A 17,428-nucleotide genomic window follows, 5' to 3' on the forward strand; every position below is an offset into this window, starting at 1 on the left:
ACAATTTGCTAACTCATTTGTTCACAAAGTGGTGACCCTCACCCTATCCTTGTTTGTGAATGACTGATCATTTTATGGAAGCTGCTTTTATACCCAATCATGGCACCCACCTCTTCCCAATTAGCCTGTTCACCTGTGGGATGTTCCAAATAAGTGTTTCATGAGCCTTCCCCAACTTTCTCAGTCTTTTTTGCCACTTGTGCCAGCTTTTTATAAACATGTTGCAGGCATCGAATTACAAATGACCTAATATTTGCAAAAAATAAAGTTTTCCAGTTAAATGTTAAGTATATTGTCTTTGCAGTTTATTCAACTGAATATAGGTTGAAAAGGATTTGCAAATCATTGCATTCTGTTTTCATTTACAATTTACACAACATGCCAACTTCACTGGGTTTGGGTTTTGTATTTTGAGTGTTATTATTTATGTATGAATATTTGTATTCCCTTTTACTCGTATGCTGTACATGTATAAAAAGCATTGAGAAATTTCAGACCCCAGAAAGAATAGCAGCTGCTATTGCAGCAGCTAATAGGGATCTTAATAAACAAACACAATGAGTAAATGTTGCAATCATATAAATGCTGCCTTATGAAAAACAAAAATAAAATGCTGCAAATGCCAAACACCCACGCAAACCCCCAAAACACATGCATGACAGAAATGGAAAAAAAGAAGACAAAAAACGGCAATAGAAATTAATGTCCCCTTTGCAGTAATCTCACATAGCCTAACTGGCTGAGAAGAAACCTGCTTTTATCTTGAAATAGTTTAAATTTCATGTTCAGTTATTCAGTAAAGCAGTAATTAAGAAAAATGCTGAGTTAATTTGTAAACAGACATATTTTAAACTAATTTCTATTTGTGTATTATTCCTCTTTCTAAATTCCACTGTAATCCTAGTCTGAGTAGTTTAAAACATAAATGATTCTTTTCTGACACAGTGGATATTAAATACATTGACATGCATCCAAAAGCATAGTGGATTGCCCTCCAAATATACTGTTATTAAGGGGTGTCTGCTGAAATCGAAAACTAAATATTTTGAAATTATAATTGTTGTATTGCATTTATTTTGGCACGGTGACCTTTTGTTATTGCTTTTTCATTAAACGTTGAGAACTTGTGTCAGTGCGGGAAATATGTTGTAAAAATAAAGTAATTTTTTAGCTTTCTTGTATCACATTAGGCCAGGGACACTGTTTTAAACTGGGCCTTAAGTAACTTTGCAGTCTTCTTGTTTTTTCAGATCCAATGGACCAAGTTAAAAACAAGTCCTATTTGTCTGGTAAGATTTTGGCCTCCCTGAAAAGCTCTTGCCACACTTTCATTCTCTCTTTGGGCCCTATTCTCTTGTTTGCGCTTAAGTGTGTTTTAACATGTTTAAATTTACACTCTATTTTCTTATTCGTATTCTCCCAACAGCCTATGGATACACCCACTTGTTTAAGTCAAGCAAAATTGCTTAAGTTTTGTATAAAGGCGGGCTCATTACTAATGAGGTTGACTTTTTTGTATCCATTAACCCAGTGGTTCTCAACCTTTTTTCAGTGATGTACCCCCTAATCAGAGCAAAGCATTTTTAGTTTAAAAAAAGAGATGAAGTAGAATACAACACTATGTCATCAGTTTCTGATTTATTAAATAGTATAACAGTGCAAAATATTGCTCATTTATAGTGGTCTTTCTTGAACTATTTAGAAAAAAAGATATAAAAATAACTAAAAACCTGTTGAAAAATAAACAAGTGATTCAATTATAAATAAAGATTTCTACACAGAGAAGTAACCATCAACTTAAAGTGCCCTCTTTGGGGATTGTAATCGAGATCCATCTGGATTCATTAACTTAATTCTAAACATTTCTTCACAAAAAAAGAAATCTTTAACATAAATATTTATGGAACATGTCCACAAAAAATCTAGCTGTCAACACTGAATATTGCATTGTTGTATTTTTTTTCCATATTTTATGAACTTATATTCATATTTTGTTGAAGCATTATTCAATAAATATATTTATAAAGGATTTTTGAATTGTTGCTATTTTTAGAATATTTAAAAAAAATCTCACGTACCACTTGGCATACCTTCAAGTACCCCCAGGGGTACGCGTACCCCATTTGGGAACCACTGCATTAACCCATATCCAATTGTATTTACAATCTGCAAACTATGTAAAAATGCTGTGAAAACATCACAAAATGACACAACTTCAGGCGGACATTTTGATTATTCCGCTGCAAACATCTTTGGCAATTTCCGTAGATTTGGGGTCGGATGATGTTATAATGGGAACGCTGCTGGACTCAAACCATAGTATCCGATCAGTCATACTGAAAATATGCAACTATTTGAAAGATATGTGCTGTCTATCAGTCACAATTCCCATGTAAGACAAGAACATATATGTTTTTCTTATTTTTTGCATTCTAAGCCGTAAGTAAATAAATAAAAAGTCAGCTTACAATTGAGTCAATTGGGCTCTCAATTCTGCCCACAATCACTCTAAATGACCATCCAAAACCCGCCAACAATATTCTATTTATATATCGTGACCTGAATATTAACCAAATATTAGCGATATTGTTATTATAAGCCCTAACGCAGACAATCTATTTTTTTGCGACACATTGATAACAGACTGCTAACTAGCCCTCTGCTGCTGTGCTGTGAGCTAACCGCGATGTCCTGCTGCTGCTGCAGCTACATCATCGCACCTCGGGCTCGTCAAAGTTGTTCTAGATTATGAATCATGCCTCACATCTGGATAATATGAGAGTTTAGCCACCAATCTCAAAGTTGTTCATCTGTGACATTCAATTTTATACACGGAGATAAAGACAAACACACACAACCATAGACTATGTCTGCAGGCAGAAACTTTTTCTTTTAACCCTTTGTGTAAATTATGATTAATTCTCCATCCACACGGGGAGATTTTAATATACCACCTGTCCTCATTGCAGTGAGAGCAGTGTGTGATTGTTTTATCATGTTTTAAGTTTGTATTTGTGTTTGTATATTTGTATATAATGATGCCATAGTGTTTCACTAAAGCTGGATCAGTTTAATACACAGCTTGTAAAACTTGTAGCTGACCCTCCTTATATTCAGCATAAAAATTATAAAGTTCTGGATCATAATTTTTCTTAAAGTAATCGTTGTTGGCTCTCACAAAGGCTGCAGGATTTGCATTGTTTTTGATGGGGAAGGGATCTGTGTTTCACACCTCTATGTCACAGACCACCTGACTGGCTTGCTCATTATTTCTCAAAATGGTTCAGGACGTTCAGTGAGGTTGACACTATTTGAAAACATATCTATTCACTCCCAAACTTTTGTATTTTTTTTGGTGTTATAAATCAAATATATGAGATAATAGTTTCAGTATAGAGGCAACTTATTTTTCGATTCTACTGGTACTTTAAGTTTGAAAAAGCCTTACTAATCCAGGCAGTGCTTGTCACTAGAATGTGTGTCTTCATAGTGATGTAGTGTTTATACACGCTAGAACAGCTTCTTCTTTCTGGTTAGTTGTGAATAATAATCCGTACATTAAACTTTATTTACCTAATATTATAACCACCCAAATATAATTTATTATGTTAAGAGTTCTGTTTAGTACAAATTATGGCTGCACATTTTTTAGAAAACACCTAATTGTGATTTTTTGTCCTCAAAATTGCAATTTGATTCTTGTTATTTTCGTAGTTTTATGCATTTTTATGTATAAAATACGAGTGAAAACTGTCAATCAACATATTCTTGTCTCAAGGTGCCACACAGAACAATATGCAATGATTTACTTAAAAATATTTTTGGCTTTATGCAGACATACTCAGCTTTTGTCTACATCATGCTCTTAAACTGAAGAAATTATCGCAAAAAACTATACAGTGTTTAAAATGTAATGTAATCGTATTTTATAATAATAATGCAAGTGAGCATTTAAAAATATATAAGCTTTCATTATTGTAGAATTTTTTTATCATTGTACTTTAAGTGGAAGGTAGATAACTTTGTTGTCCTAAATAAATGAACAAACAAAAAAAATAAAATGGACTCTCATTTATGTAAGCAAAAACTTCAATAAATATTGAACATCTTAAAGTGCATTTTTTTCCCCAGTTGGAAATAACGAGATGGGACACTGTCTTTTGGTCTAATGCCGTCCGTGTTGGTGGGCGTACATTGCCTATCCAATTTGAATTTAAAATATTAGCACAATGGGACATTTGGCTTTATAAATTAGATTTTTCTCCTTCTAATGTTTTCTTCTTTGCACAACTTCTCACTGGCGAATCATGAAAAGGGAGGATTGTTACCAAGACAAAGATTGTGAATGACTGAAAAGAGGGCTCACTGTGTTCTATTAATTCTACTGTTAAATAAACACCCTAAGCATGTGAGACGTCTTTCTCCCTGTTTACAGCAAGAGACGAACAAAGGTAAGGCTCAACAATTCTTGGTGGCTAATATGTCTGTCACTCAAATGCTAGCGATGGGTGAGAAAAAAACAAAAAACAAAACCTCGGCCTCTTTCAGTTATTTACTGCACTAATTAAAACCTCAATGTCAATTCGATGTTGATTAATCGTGCGGCCCGAGTAGAAATGTTTGTAAAGTGGTGACCTCAAGTAAAATATAATGTATCACCTTCCAGAGGCTTTGGACTTGTTCCAGCATCAGAAGCGCGTTAAAACAAAAGTATGTGAGTCGATGGCAGAATACGTGGAAAGCAAGATTTATCAGGGAAAGCCCACTTTCGAGGTCTGCACCTTTTAGAGTGAGCATTTTGAATGTAATATTTACAGTCTGTTATTTTGCACGTTTGGTTGTGTTCTTTATGTTTTTTAAATATTTCTATGCATATGTGCTCAATTATTTCCTGGTTTGTACAGTTCTTGGATAAGGTGGAGGTAGAAATGAGAACGTGTGAGGAGCCCCGTCCTCCCAATGGCCCTTCTCCTATTGCCATCACAGCAGGCCAAAGGTAAGCCTGCGAGGAATCTTGCTGAGTCATTGTTTTGCATCTGGCACTTGGACTCACATCTGCTGTGACTGTTAACAGCGAGTACGGCTTTGCGGAGAAAGTGGTGGAGGGCATGTCTGTTCGAATCAACTCCATCACCATCAAAGTCCAGGCTCGGGCCTTCCATGCGTCCTTTGAGCTGTGGCAGCTGCAGGGCAACAGCCTTAACCCTAAATGGGAGCGCAGCGACCTCCGCAACACCCGCATCACTGACCCGAAGAGAGGAGAGGTCCGTCACACATATATTCCGCTTTACGTTTCAGTGAAGCACATTAAATGATCTGTACAGTATTCTGATTTGAAAACAATGTGTTTTCTGCTTCAGGTGTTGACATTCAAGGAAATAAACTGGCAGACTTTACGTATCGAGGCAGACGCCATCGAGAGTGATGATCAGGATCTAGGTAGCACTCCTTTACGCCTCATCACTAACCAGGGGCGCATTCGGATTGCTCTAAAACGCAGAGTGAGACATTTATTAGTCAATCTTTTACTGCTATATTCTGACAAAAAAATCATATGCATGAATGTGATAAGTAAAACATACATAATGTGTATGTGATGACAAAGCAATTGTGGAGATGGGGTTTAGCATGCATAAGAAGTATCCTTGTCACAAATACTTCATTGTTCCATCCAGATAAAGGACTGCAACGTGCTGGCTTCCAAACTGCTTTTTATTCTGGATGACTTGTTGTGGGTGCTGACGGACTCCCAGCTCAAAGCCATCATCCGCTATTCTAAATCTCTCAGTGAGGCTATGGAGAAGTCGGCCCAGCAAAGGAAGAGCATGACCGCAGAGTCCCTGCAGGTACTTCCTGTTGTGATGACGTCAGTAAAAGTCAATGGATGGACTAAATAGATTAAGTGGGCGTTTTCAGTCTTATATCATTACTAACTTTTTTCATCTGAAGCCATGTTTCCAAACCTGTTGTACCACTGGAGTTTGATATTTGTTCTTCCCACATATAAAATCTAATCCAATACAACTTTATTTATAGAGCACTTTAAAAACAAGTGGACCAAAGTTCTATACAGAACACTTATTAATATAAAATAATAATAATAAAAGGCACATAATCTAACAAAGACAGAAAAATACAGCTAATACACACTAAAATTAAATTAAAATATAAAAACGTGTGTCAAAAGTAGAACTAAAATAAACCACAATTGAAACCAATAAAATTGAATAAAAAAAGCCATTTGTAAACGGAAATGCTGATTATCGGTCCTGCTAGACACCGAACTCTATTTAATAATACAACTCTAACATTTGACAACCAAACAATTAAACAAGGCGACACGGTAAAGAATCTGGGTATTATCTTCGACCCAACTCTCTCCTTTGAGGCACACATTAAAAGCGTTACTAAAACGGCCTTCTTTCATCTCCGTAATATCGCCAAAATTCGCTCCATTCTGTCCACTAAAGACGCTGAGATCATTATCCATGCGTTTGTTACGTCTCGCCTCGACTACTGTAACGTATTATTTTCGGGTCTCCCCATGTCTAGCATTAAAAGATTACAGTTGGTACAAAATGCGGCTGCTAGACTTTTGACAAGAACAAGAAAGTTTGATCACATTACGCCTGTACTGGCTCACCTGCACTGGCTTCCTGTGCACTTAAGATGTGACTTTAAGGTTTTACTACTTACGTATAAAATACTACACGGTCTAGCTCCATCCTATCTTGCCGATTGTATTGTACCATATGTCCCGGCAAGAAATCTGCGTTCAAAGGACTCCGGCTTGTTAGTGATTCCCAAAGCCCAAAAAAAGTCTGCGGGCTATAGAGCGTTTTCCGTTCGGGCTCCAGTACTCTGGAATGCCCTCCCGGTAACACTTCGAGATGCCACCTCAGTAGAAGCATTTAAGTCTCACCTTAAAACTCATTTGTATACTCTAGCCTTTAAATAGACTCCCTTTTTAGACCAGTTGATCTGCCGTTTCTTTTCTTTTTCTTCTATGTCCCACTCTCCCTTGTGGAGGGGGTCCGGTCCGATCCGGTGGCCATGTACTGCTTGCCTGTGTATCGGCTGGGGACATCTCTGCGATGCTGATCCGCCTCCGCTTGGGATGGTTTCCTGCTGGCTCCGCTGTGAACGGGACTCTCGCTGCTGTGTTGGATCCGCTTTGGACTGGACTCTCGCGACTGTGTTGGATCCATTGTGGATTGAACTTTCACAGTATCATGTTAGACCCGCTCGACATCCATTGCTTTCCTCCTCTCTAAGGTTCTCATAGTCATCATTGTCACCGACGTCCCACTGGGTCATTATTGTCACCGATGTCCCACTGGGTGTGAGTTTTCCTTGCCCTTATGTGGGCCTACCGAGGATGTCGTGGTGGTTTGTGCAGCCCTTTGAGACACTAGTGATTTAGGGCTATATAAGTAAACATTGATTGATTGATTGAAAGATGTGCCCAACAATATACAGTATTTTTGCTTTGTATTGTTTTCCTAGCAATAAGCCTACATGTACAGAAGTTATGACGCTGAGTTTACACTGAATACATTTTAAATGTATGATTTATATTATACAAATGATATTGGATATAATAAAATTTATTTTTAATGAGATGAAGTACACCCTTAAAGGGTGCCTTAACAACAAAGCACTGCGGGAAACCTTGCAGACATTATAGTGTCTTCAAAGTGTGCATCCTTTCACTAAAATAGTGACTTTTGTCAAGGCTAGAACCAATTAGTCATGTTTACACTGTTTTTTGTGAGTAACTCTGTTTCACACTTTTCGGTTATACATACTTTTCGATTTACAAACCATGTTGAAGTACCAATAAGTTCTTAATTCATTCTCCATTGTATACGCATATTCCCAAAAAATCGTGAATTGGCAAAGCCGCTATATCTGAAATGCGATGTGGTGAGGGAAAATTGTCCAAGACTGTACAAGATCAAAGTAATATTTTTGTGATTAATTAAATTTTTTAAGTCTTATTTTTGACAGCCCCACTACTATCAGTCCATTTAATTTTCTTATTTGTGCGTTGCAGACTGCGCTTCCATCACCTGGTCTTCATAACCTTTGGACAGATTCACCACCCCCTCCTAGTGCCTCACCCAACAACACAAGTCACTACTTTGATCGCTTCGACGTGAAAGAGTCTTCTTACCACACCTTTGTTTCTCGCTTGGACTTGCATGTATGCAATGACAGTTCTTCAGTGGCTGAAGGTAAATGGGACTAGTGTTAAAATACAATTGTCTGAGAAAGCATCATCACCCACAACAACTACAATGTGATGTCAGATGTAGAAGAACCTCCAGTGTTACAGGGTGCCATGCAGCTAACCTTCAGGAAGTTGGGGTTTGACTACTATCCCGTCCATAGACCTGGTGAGTGGAATAAAGTTTGTGTGTCGCAAAAAATTTTTTTTAATTGGGACTCCAGGGACTCCGGCTTTCTCCCACCGCCAAAAACATGCACCTGTCGATGGGTTTATTGGCAGCACTAAATTGGCCCAAGTGTGTGAATGTGAGTGTGAATGTTGTTTGTCTATCTGTGTTGGCCCTGTGATGAGATGGCGACTTGTCCAGAGTGTACACCGCCTTCTGCCCGAATGCAGCTGAGATAGGCTCCAGCGCCCCCCGCGACTTCAAAAGAGACAAGCGGTAGAAATGGATGGATGGATGGATGGGACTCGCTGTTGTAAGAAATTTATTTGGGGAAAGTTATACTATAAAACATTGTAAAGGAACATTCCTCAATCTGAAGCAGTGTCTTTTTAGCTGCAATTTATGCTATATTGCCATCACTGGTGTAATTGTTTCAGTTGTTTTTAAGTTGCTACATTTGAACTGCCATGTGGCATTGCTCCTTCACAGCTGATGGATGTCGGCACTGGGAACGGTACAGCGGAGCCATGGAGGCTCAGGCCCAGTGGGCAGGGAAATTGCTGCAGGAGTACCAGAGGAGAGCTGAGGCCTCAGGGTTCCCAGGGCCACATACTGTAGGGCCTGAGCCTCACAATAACTCACCAGCAAAAAAAGCTCAAGGTATGTTTTTTTTCCGACCTTTTCACTGGGCGCTCTACAGTACACTTCATAATTAAGCTGCAGTGCATATCTTTTTGCTCATGTTTGAAACAAATAATTGGGGAAAAAAGACATATTTTAATTAACAATACATTCTCTTAAGGAGATTTTTCAGTTGTGTTACTTTGCGAATGTTAATTGTAGGGCTGTCAACAGTAACAAGCTAAGTCATGTAATTAATCACAAAACATTATTGCATTATTCATGTACATGTACCGATTAATCATGGACTGTACATGTTTCTTTATTGTACCTTAACATATATGGTCAGTGATCAGATCAATGCACTCTGACTGGTGCGCTAGCTGGTAAATTTTACTCCAAAATACACCTTGACTTTACACTTTATAAAACTGTTACCAAGTTTTGAGCAAATAAATGACATGCATTCAAGTAAACATTTAAAAAATGTTCCTGACAATATTCTGACAATAAAGTTGCTTTTGTGTCCAAATTTTGGGGTATTTTGAAGTTAATTTACGCAAGTGAGTAATGACCTGCAATTAATCATGATTAATTCAAATTCAAAGGTGTTACTAATCTGAACTCTAGTTAGTAGTAATACTACAGGGAAAAGTATAGCCTAGAAATAACATCACATCAAAATAAGTCAATTATCATCGCACATGGGTTAAGAGAAACTATAAGGGTTGTTAAGAACAAGTTTAGTTTAAGAACACAATAGCTAGTCAGATTCAAGGAGGTAATTAGTTGTCAGTCACTGCATTTAAAGAGACAATCAATGCCTATGCCAGCACAGGAGTAACACATAAATTTCTCAGAAAGGTCAGATTTAAGATTAGAAAACAGCCATTCAGTGGTTGTGAAGTATTAGTGCGATACAATGCAACATTAAACAGCTACTGTAAGCATGTTGCGTTCTCTCTCACTACAGATGGAGCAACTAGTCCAAAGTCAAGGTGCTCTGAAAAAGACCAGATAACCAGAAGCCAGAGCTCCTCACTAAAAAGGTTGCGGTCAAGTTGTGTGGTGGTCCGGATGGATGACGTTGACATTCACCAGGCAAGTTTATATAATGCCTTGATTTAATTTACCTGCTAATGTGTTTTTCTGTAAGTTAAGCTCTGAACAGCTGCGGGCTTGTTCGTATCATTGCATAAACATAGACGCTACATATATGCTAACTATAGATGTATTTTATGTTTCCTTTTTCAAACAGTTTTTGCTAGTCCACAATATGTACACTTGACTGCCAGATGGCTCTATCCATGCCATATTTTAAAGTGCTCGATCAGATGTGTAAACTATTTAATAGGATTTTTTTATTTAAACAAAAACAAATCAGTTCCTCAGCAAATTTAGAGAATAGCCTTTTTTATAATTTGATTGTGCGATTGGTCATATTTTTTAACCCATATTTCACTGTGAAATTATTATTTTCAAGGTTATTTTAAGGTGCTTTTAGTTCCCCTTCAGATACAGATGCTCAGGGAAATTGTTTCTCATTCTCATTTAATAAGAGATGTGGTTGCAAGGCCAGGTGAACCCAAAATAAGGGAAGTGACAATATTATATGCTGTTCAAAAATGGTTTAAGAACCAAAAAACCCAGGATTCAAAAATACAAAAGCAAATGTCTGCAACTGTCTATAGCTAACAAAAACTAAGGACACACAAGAAGCTATGCAGCAATAGATTACCATGTGCAGACTCACTCAAAATACATTAAACGACTAGACAATGCTCAATACTGAGACCTGTACTATAAAGCATAATTTATTTTTACCCATGATAAGCCTGACAGTTACAAAGGATATGCAGTACTACAAAGCTGGTTAGCTTCTTTGTAGGATACGTAGCCATGGTAACTTGAGCAGTGTTGCCGACTTGATGACTTTTTTGCTAAATCTAAAGCGACTAATGACAAATATAACGACTTTTTTGGATTTTTTTAAAAACATGAAAGTGTGTGTCATTCTGCAGTCAATGTCCTAAACGAGCAGCAGGTGCTGCCGTGAACCTCTCCGCAAAGGCGGTCAGGTTAACTGGTGCCTCGTGCAGCAGTCCCAGTTTCAGTCAGAGCAAAAGAGGAGGCCACACGCCTCCACGTCTAGACTCCAAATGAAATGCATACAGTATGTGTAAAGATGCCTCTGTTTTCTGCCTTGGTTTACAGAGTGAGATGTAAATGTAAATGTTTATTTGCTGTCTTGTCACGCTAAGATAAACCTCATCGTTCATGTAATGAGCCAGCCAGTAGATTCAGGTCGTTTGTGAATGTCACAACACTTCATTCTTTTAATCAAATTTGATAGTCCTAACATTTAACAATGCAGAACAAAATGTATTTAAATTCAAAGAAAAAGAAAAATCAACATAAGAAAGTAAATATGCAGTTCTAATGAAAATTAGCCTAATTTTAACTCACTTTTTAATCTCTTCCACAATGTTATTCCTCTCTACATTGTTCATTGCAATCAGTTATGCAAAGGAGGGGATGACATTATCTAGTGACATGTAGGACCGCCAATTGCTGCTTTCCTTACAGAGAAGTTGGCAAAACTGGCTTAGCAATAAAAGAACCACCTACTGACCTCTCGGTTGTCTCTGAAAATGACAGTAGAGTTCATTGACAATACTGAAGAGATTGAGTCCTATTGTAAGAGTGCTGAGATCAGACAAAACCCTTTCAGTGACTATGTGGAAATCCTACTAAGTTTTTACTTTTTATATACAAATAATAATAATCTAACTGAATTAATTGTCCATACTTTTTTAACCTAGTTACTGTTGTCATTTTTTCCATTCAGGTGTCGACAAAGGGCCGTCAGAACAAAAAAACTAAGCCTTTGTTGTCCTGTAATCGTAAAGCTCTACATCTGCCAGACAATGTACCAGCAATACATCTGCAGTTTACTGAATACTACTTTCCCAACAACTCTACTTGCTCAGGTAACATAGGTTTTTGTTTTTTCCTTTCTTTTCACTTTAGCTGTTTTTTTTACTATAGCATAATTATTAGAACAGATCTGTTGCACATTTACGAATTATAAAGTTAATTTTCATGAAATGATGAAATTTCAACAACTATTGTCCTTTTTCTGTTTCCTACTTTCAGTGCCAACGGCAAGCTTGTACTCCCAGGTAAATGGCCTCCAGCTGTGTGTGGACCCAGAAAGTGTGTTGTGGATAAATCTGTTTTCCAGAGGACTGCTACACACTCTGCATCAGGTCAAAGCGTTCTACCATTTACAGGACAGCAGCAAAGCAGACGAGCATGTAGACATCCGTCTGGATGCAGCTCAGCTTAAGGTGAACTGTGTAGTTACATATTTTGATTGGAAAAGAAAAAAGTCAGTTTTCTTCAACATTTGTTTTGTTTAGGTGATAATACCCCTGGATTCTTCCATATTGGATCATCCAGAGCGTCCACAGTCCCTCTCAATTACTGTACCTCAGCTGGCTGTCAGCAACACCCGCTTCTGCCCTCATGGCTCCAGAGCCGACCTCAACATTACTTGTGACACATTTGCAAGCTGTTCTTTCTTCCAGCCCACGTCACCCTGTCCTTATCCGAGAGATCGTCTTGCCTTCTGCGCAATACCATCAAGTTTCCTCCAGCATTCGCTAGAGACGACACCGCCGCCAGTGGGTACAAGGCAACTACGGTCCCAGGATGTGTGGTCCCTGAGCCTATCCCGTGTTACTTTAGGTTTTAATGGGGCTAGAATCCTTCCCAAGGGCAAAACGCAACCTTTTATTGAACCCTTTGCTATGTCTGCATGGATATGCAAGCCTTCTGCCTGGACAAGTGGTTCATGTTCCCCCTCCATCCCCAGCGGGGGCCATCAGCCTTCCTCAGAACCACCCAAAGAAGATGCTTCACTTGCCACTTTTCACTTAATAGCTCATGCTATCACTCCAGTGAAAGTGTGGCTGAACCACTATCAGTACGTTGCATTGCTGAGAATGAAAGACGCCCTATCCCGTTTGGGCATGGAATTAAGTCGAGATCAAAAGGACATTAGGAAGGCTTGTGATCAAAAGACAAAACCGGTCACAGTTAGTCTTGCCGTGCTGCTGGATTTGGTGGAAGTGGGTCTTCTGTTGCCACCAGCCGTCACAGAGCCTGAGGAAGAGATTCTGCATACTCCAGAGACAGACAGCCCCAGCATAACAGACTCGGACATCTCCCCCACTCATCACTCTGAAGAATTGATCCAGGAGGACAGCAACTTACAAAATGGTGTGGCCTCCGTCAGTGCAGCCCTCAATACATTTGATCAAGATGAACAAGATGGCACAGTTGAGGAAGCACATGAGGCTGTCGAAGAGGGACTGGAAGGTGATGCTTCAACACCCCTTGAAGAAACCCCCATCATGTTCCCTCAACTCTCACCCGGAATCTCTCCTGCCCTCTCCCGAGAACCGTCCACCTTTAGCTTGGAGGGAGAGCTGTCAAGCGCCATCAATGTCACCAAAGATGCGACCAAAGACGCCATCAGTGCCTCATTGGAGTTGACCAAAGGGGCGTTTTCAATAACAAAAGACACGTTCAGCATGTTGAGTCGTGGCTCAGGGATGAGCAAATTATTCAGTCCTCACACCAAGTAAGTGCTGGTGCCTGCCTGCTGAGGCATTGGCAATATAATCAGGCGTCTGGAGGCCATCTTGTTGTCAACATGCTTCTGTTGGCTGTTTATGATTTTCACAGCTGTGTGCGTGTATGTTGTGCGTTCACAGGGAACAAGTCCAACGCCTAGAAGAATCAACCCCCTCTCTAGCAACTAGTGTGCGGCAGCAAATGATGAAGCAGTCGCCTTCCCAGCATTCTTTTGACAGCGCCATCTTGGATGGTAATCTGCCTGATGAACATCTCTCCGTTGGCAGTGACATCAGCGACAATTTTGTTGTTCTCATGGAATCAGGTGCTTGGAATGTTTCCAATGTTATTTCTGTCCGTGACACCGATGATGTTTTTGTTGACGTTTTGAATGATCTTTCCAGAGTCATGTGGAGATTCTCCACATTTCAACATCAATCTTGCAGGCAGCCAAGGCAGCCCTGCTCCTGCGACGGAAGGAGGATCTTCAGCTGATCTCAGCAGCTCCCTTTCTCTAAGTATAGAGGATGTATCTACAGAAATGGTAAGTTGCTACTTCCAGAGAGCATATTTATGAAATTACTTATGTAATTGTCACTATCTTATAGCAGTTAATTAGTACCTGACATGACCGTGGTAAAAGAAATTCCACGACATAGGATTTTTACAAACACCGTTTCCATATGAGTTAGGAAATTGTTAGATGTAAATTTAAACAGAATACAATGATTTGCAAATCCTTTTCAATCCATATTCAATTGAATGCACTACAAAGACAAGATATTTGATGTTCCAACTCATAAACATTATTTTTTTTTTTTTGCAAATAATAATTAACTTAGAATTTCATGGCTGCAACACGTGCCAAACTAGTTGGGAAAGGGCATGTTCACCACTGTGTTACATCACATTTTCTTTTAACAACACTCCATAAACATTTTTGGGAACTGAGGAAACTAATTGTTGAAGGTTTGAAAGTGGAATTATTTACCATTCTTGCTTGATGTACAGCTTAAGTTGTTCAACAGTCCGGGGTCTTGTCGTATTTTATGCTTCATAATGCAACACACATTTTCAATGGGAGACAGGTCTGGTTTGCAGGCAGGCCTGGAAAGTACCCGCACTCTTTTACTACGAATCCACGCCGTTGTAACACGTGGCTTGGCATTGTTTTGCTGAAATAAGCATGATACCGTTGTTTGGATGGTTGCTCCAAAACCTGTATGGACCATTCAGCATTAATGGTGCCTTCACAGATGTGTAAGTTACCCATGCCTTGGGCACTAATACACCCCCATACCATCACAGATGCTAGCTTTTGAACTTTGCACCTATAACAATCCGGATGGTTACTTTCCTCTTAGTTCCGGAGGACACCACGTCTACAGTTTCCAAACATAATTTGAAATGTGGACTCGTCAGACCACAGAACACTTTTCCACTTTGCATCAGTCCATCTTAGATGAGCTCAGGCCCAGCGAAGCCGGCGGCCTTCCTGGGTGTTGTTGATAAATGGCTTTCGCTTTGCATAGTAGAGTTTTAACTCGCACTTACAGATGTTACGACCAACTGTAGTTCCTGACAGTGGTTTTATGAAGTGTTCCTGAGCCCATGTGGTGATATCCTTTACACACTGATGTCGGTTTTTGATGCAGTAGCGCCTGAGGGATCAAAAGTCCATAATATCATCGCTTACGTGCAGGGATTTCTCCAGATTCTCTTAACCCTTTGATGATTTTACGGACCGTAGATGGTAAAAGCCCTAAATTTCTTGCAATAACTCGTTGAGAAATGTTGTTCTAAAACTGTTAGACAATTTGCTTACAAATTGGTGACCCTCGCCCCATCGTTTGTGAATTACTTAGAATTTCATGGAAGCTGCTTTTACACCCAATCATGACACCCACCTGTTCCCAATTAGTCTGCACACCTGTGGGATGTTCCATATAAGAGCATTCCTCAACTTTATCAGTATTTATTGCCTTCTTTCCCAACTTCTTTGTCACGTGTTGCTGGCATTAAATTCTAAAGTGAATGATTTGCAAAAAAAAAAAAATGCTTATCAGTTTTAACATCAAAAAGATTACAGTAGATAGTACTTTATTTATTCCTTCAGGAGAGTTCCTTCAGAAAAATTAAAATTAAAATTTTCAGCACAATCCCATTCAAGATCAGACAAACATTACAGGGAGACAGAACAGGATTGCTGACGGGTCTGCCGGCTTCCAGCGCCCCTTACTAAAAAGATGAGATACAGGTAAACAAGGGGGGGAATGGGAGATAAAAATAAAAAAAAATCGGTCCAAGCCCCCTGGAGAAGGGGTCCAGACTGAGGCCAAGGGAAAAAAACAACAACTTATAGCCATAGTACACATCCCTCTCACATGTGTGTAAGAGGGAAACATCAAAGAACACAAAGGACATGAAAGACATTAAAGCAGCGGCTACAACCAGCCACTTCTACATACAGCTATGAATAAAAGGTAAAAGAAACATATCCACTGTGGTGGCCTCTGCGGTGTTCCACGCCGTCGTCCGCTGGGGTGGAGAGAGCATGGCCAGAGACAGGAGCAGACCCAACAAAGCAACCAAGAGAGCCGACTCCACACTCGGCCGCCAACCAACTCTCGGCCAGAGTCCGCATGGATGAGCAAGGATACGTCCAAGGAGACTGAGGTGTCCGACACCTGCTCACCCAGCCAAGACACCGCAACGCCTCTCCGTCCCGGCGCTCAGTGCTAGCTCCTCAGCCCTGTCCCCTCATCCACATCTCCTCCAGTCCCTCCAAACCGACTCCGGTGTGGCAGAGACCCAGCAAACGGTCTCCATGGCCAAAAGGCTCCCGGGACGCAGATCCAGAAGTCCACAAAAAAAGCACCGCAGAGGTCACGAAAGGTCACCAAAATGCAAAAAAATATAATAACACATAAAAACAAGAGGGAAACACAAAAGGATGACACAAGAGCACAGAGCTCCTGCCAACAGCAGCCACTACAGCAGCGCCATCTTGGAAAAAAAATAAATATAAATACAAAATATGTTATCTTTGAAGCATATTCAAATGAGTATGGGTTGAAAATAGTATTCCGTTTTTATATTTACATCCAACACAATTTCCCAACTCATATGGAAACGGGGTTTGTATTAATAAATCAAGTATTTTCATAGTTGGAACATAAATAACTGTTTACAATCTTCTAAATGTTTTTTCAACATTGTTAGGGCGCTCTAAATTTGAAATAACACCCATGTAGTCAGTCACGTTTACACTCGTTACACCAAATATAGTAGCCTCAAGTATGTTCTACTGTGGATTAAGTACTCACCAGTGGCCCAGAGGATCCCCAAAAGAGTCATTGCCATGGCGTGGGCACCCATCCATCCATCCATTTTCTACCGCAAATTCCCTTTGGGGTCGCGGGGGACGCTGGGGCCTATCCCAGCTATAATCAGAAGGAAGCCGGTGTACACCCTGGACCTCATCACAGGGCCAACACAGATAGACAGACAACATTCACACTCACATTCACACACTAGGGCCAATTTAGTTTTGCCAATCAACCTATCCCCAGGTGCATGTCTTTGGAAGTGGGAGGAAGCCGGAGTACCCGGAGGGAACCCACGCAATCACAGGGAGGACATGCAAACTCCACACAGAAAGATCCTGAGCCCGGGATTGAACACTGACTAATCAGGACCTTCGCATTGTGAGGCAGACGCACTAACCCCTCTGCCACTGTGAAGCCCATGGCGTGGACACATCCTGA

At 39.8% G+C, this 17,428-nt stretch overlaps 1 protein-coding gene across 2 annotated transcripts in view; it reads left to right on the top strand.

The window, feature by feature from the left end:
• bltp3a (bridge-like lipid transfer protein family member 3A) overlaps positions 1-17,428 on the top strand; it is a 30,101-nt gene that overhangs the window by 6,576 nt on the left and 6,097 nt on the right. The window contains exons 3-17 of one of the 2 annotated variants that reach the window (XM_061903258.1): positions 1,251-1,289; positions 4,905-4,996; positions 5,075-5,264; positions 5,361-5,501; positions 5,676-5,846; positions 8,057-8,237; positions 8,313-8,399; positions 8,889-9,059; positions 9,994-10,121; positions 11,869-12,010; positions 12,177-12,202; positions 12,314-12,370; positions 12,443-13,668; positions 13,802-13,986; positions 14,066-14,205. In XM_061903258.1, the coding sequence (XP_061759242.1) occupies positions 1,251-1,289; positions 4,905-4,996; positions 5,075-5,264; positions 5,361-5,501; positions 5,676-5,846; positions 8,057-8,237; positions 8,313-8,399; positions 8,889-9,059; positions 9,994-10,121; positions 11,869-12,010; positions 12,177-12,202; positions 12,314-12,370; positions 12,443-13,668; positions 13,802-13,986; positions 14,066-14,205 (2,976 nt within the window). Of the gene's footprint in view, positions 1-1,250; positions 1,290-4,904; positions 4,997-5,074; positions 5,265-5,360; positions 5,502-5,675; positions 5,847-8,056; positions 8,238-8,312; positions 8,400-8,888; positions 9,060-9,993; positions 10,122-11,868; positions 12,011-12,176; positions 12,371-12,442; positions 13,669-13,801; positions 13,987-14,065; positions 14,206-17,428 lie in introns of both variants that reach the window. The other variant, XM_061903257.1, reaches the window with a different exon arrangement.

The sequence above is a fragment of the Nerophis ophidion genome, linkage group LG06 (assembly GCF_033978795.1).
Source record: "Nerophis ophidion isolate RoL-2023_Sa linkage group LG06, RoL_Noph_v1.0, whole genome shotgun sequence".
Taxonomy (NCBI): domain Eukaryota; kingdom Metazoa; phylum Chordata; class Actinopteri; order Syngnathiformes; family Syngnathidae; genus Nerophis; species Nerophis ophidion.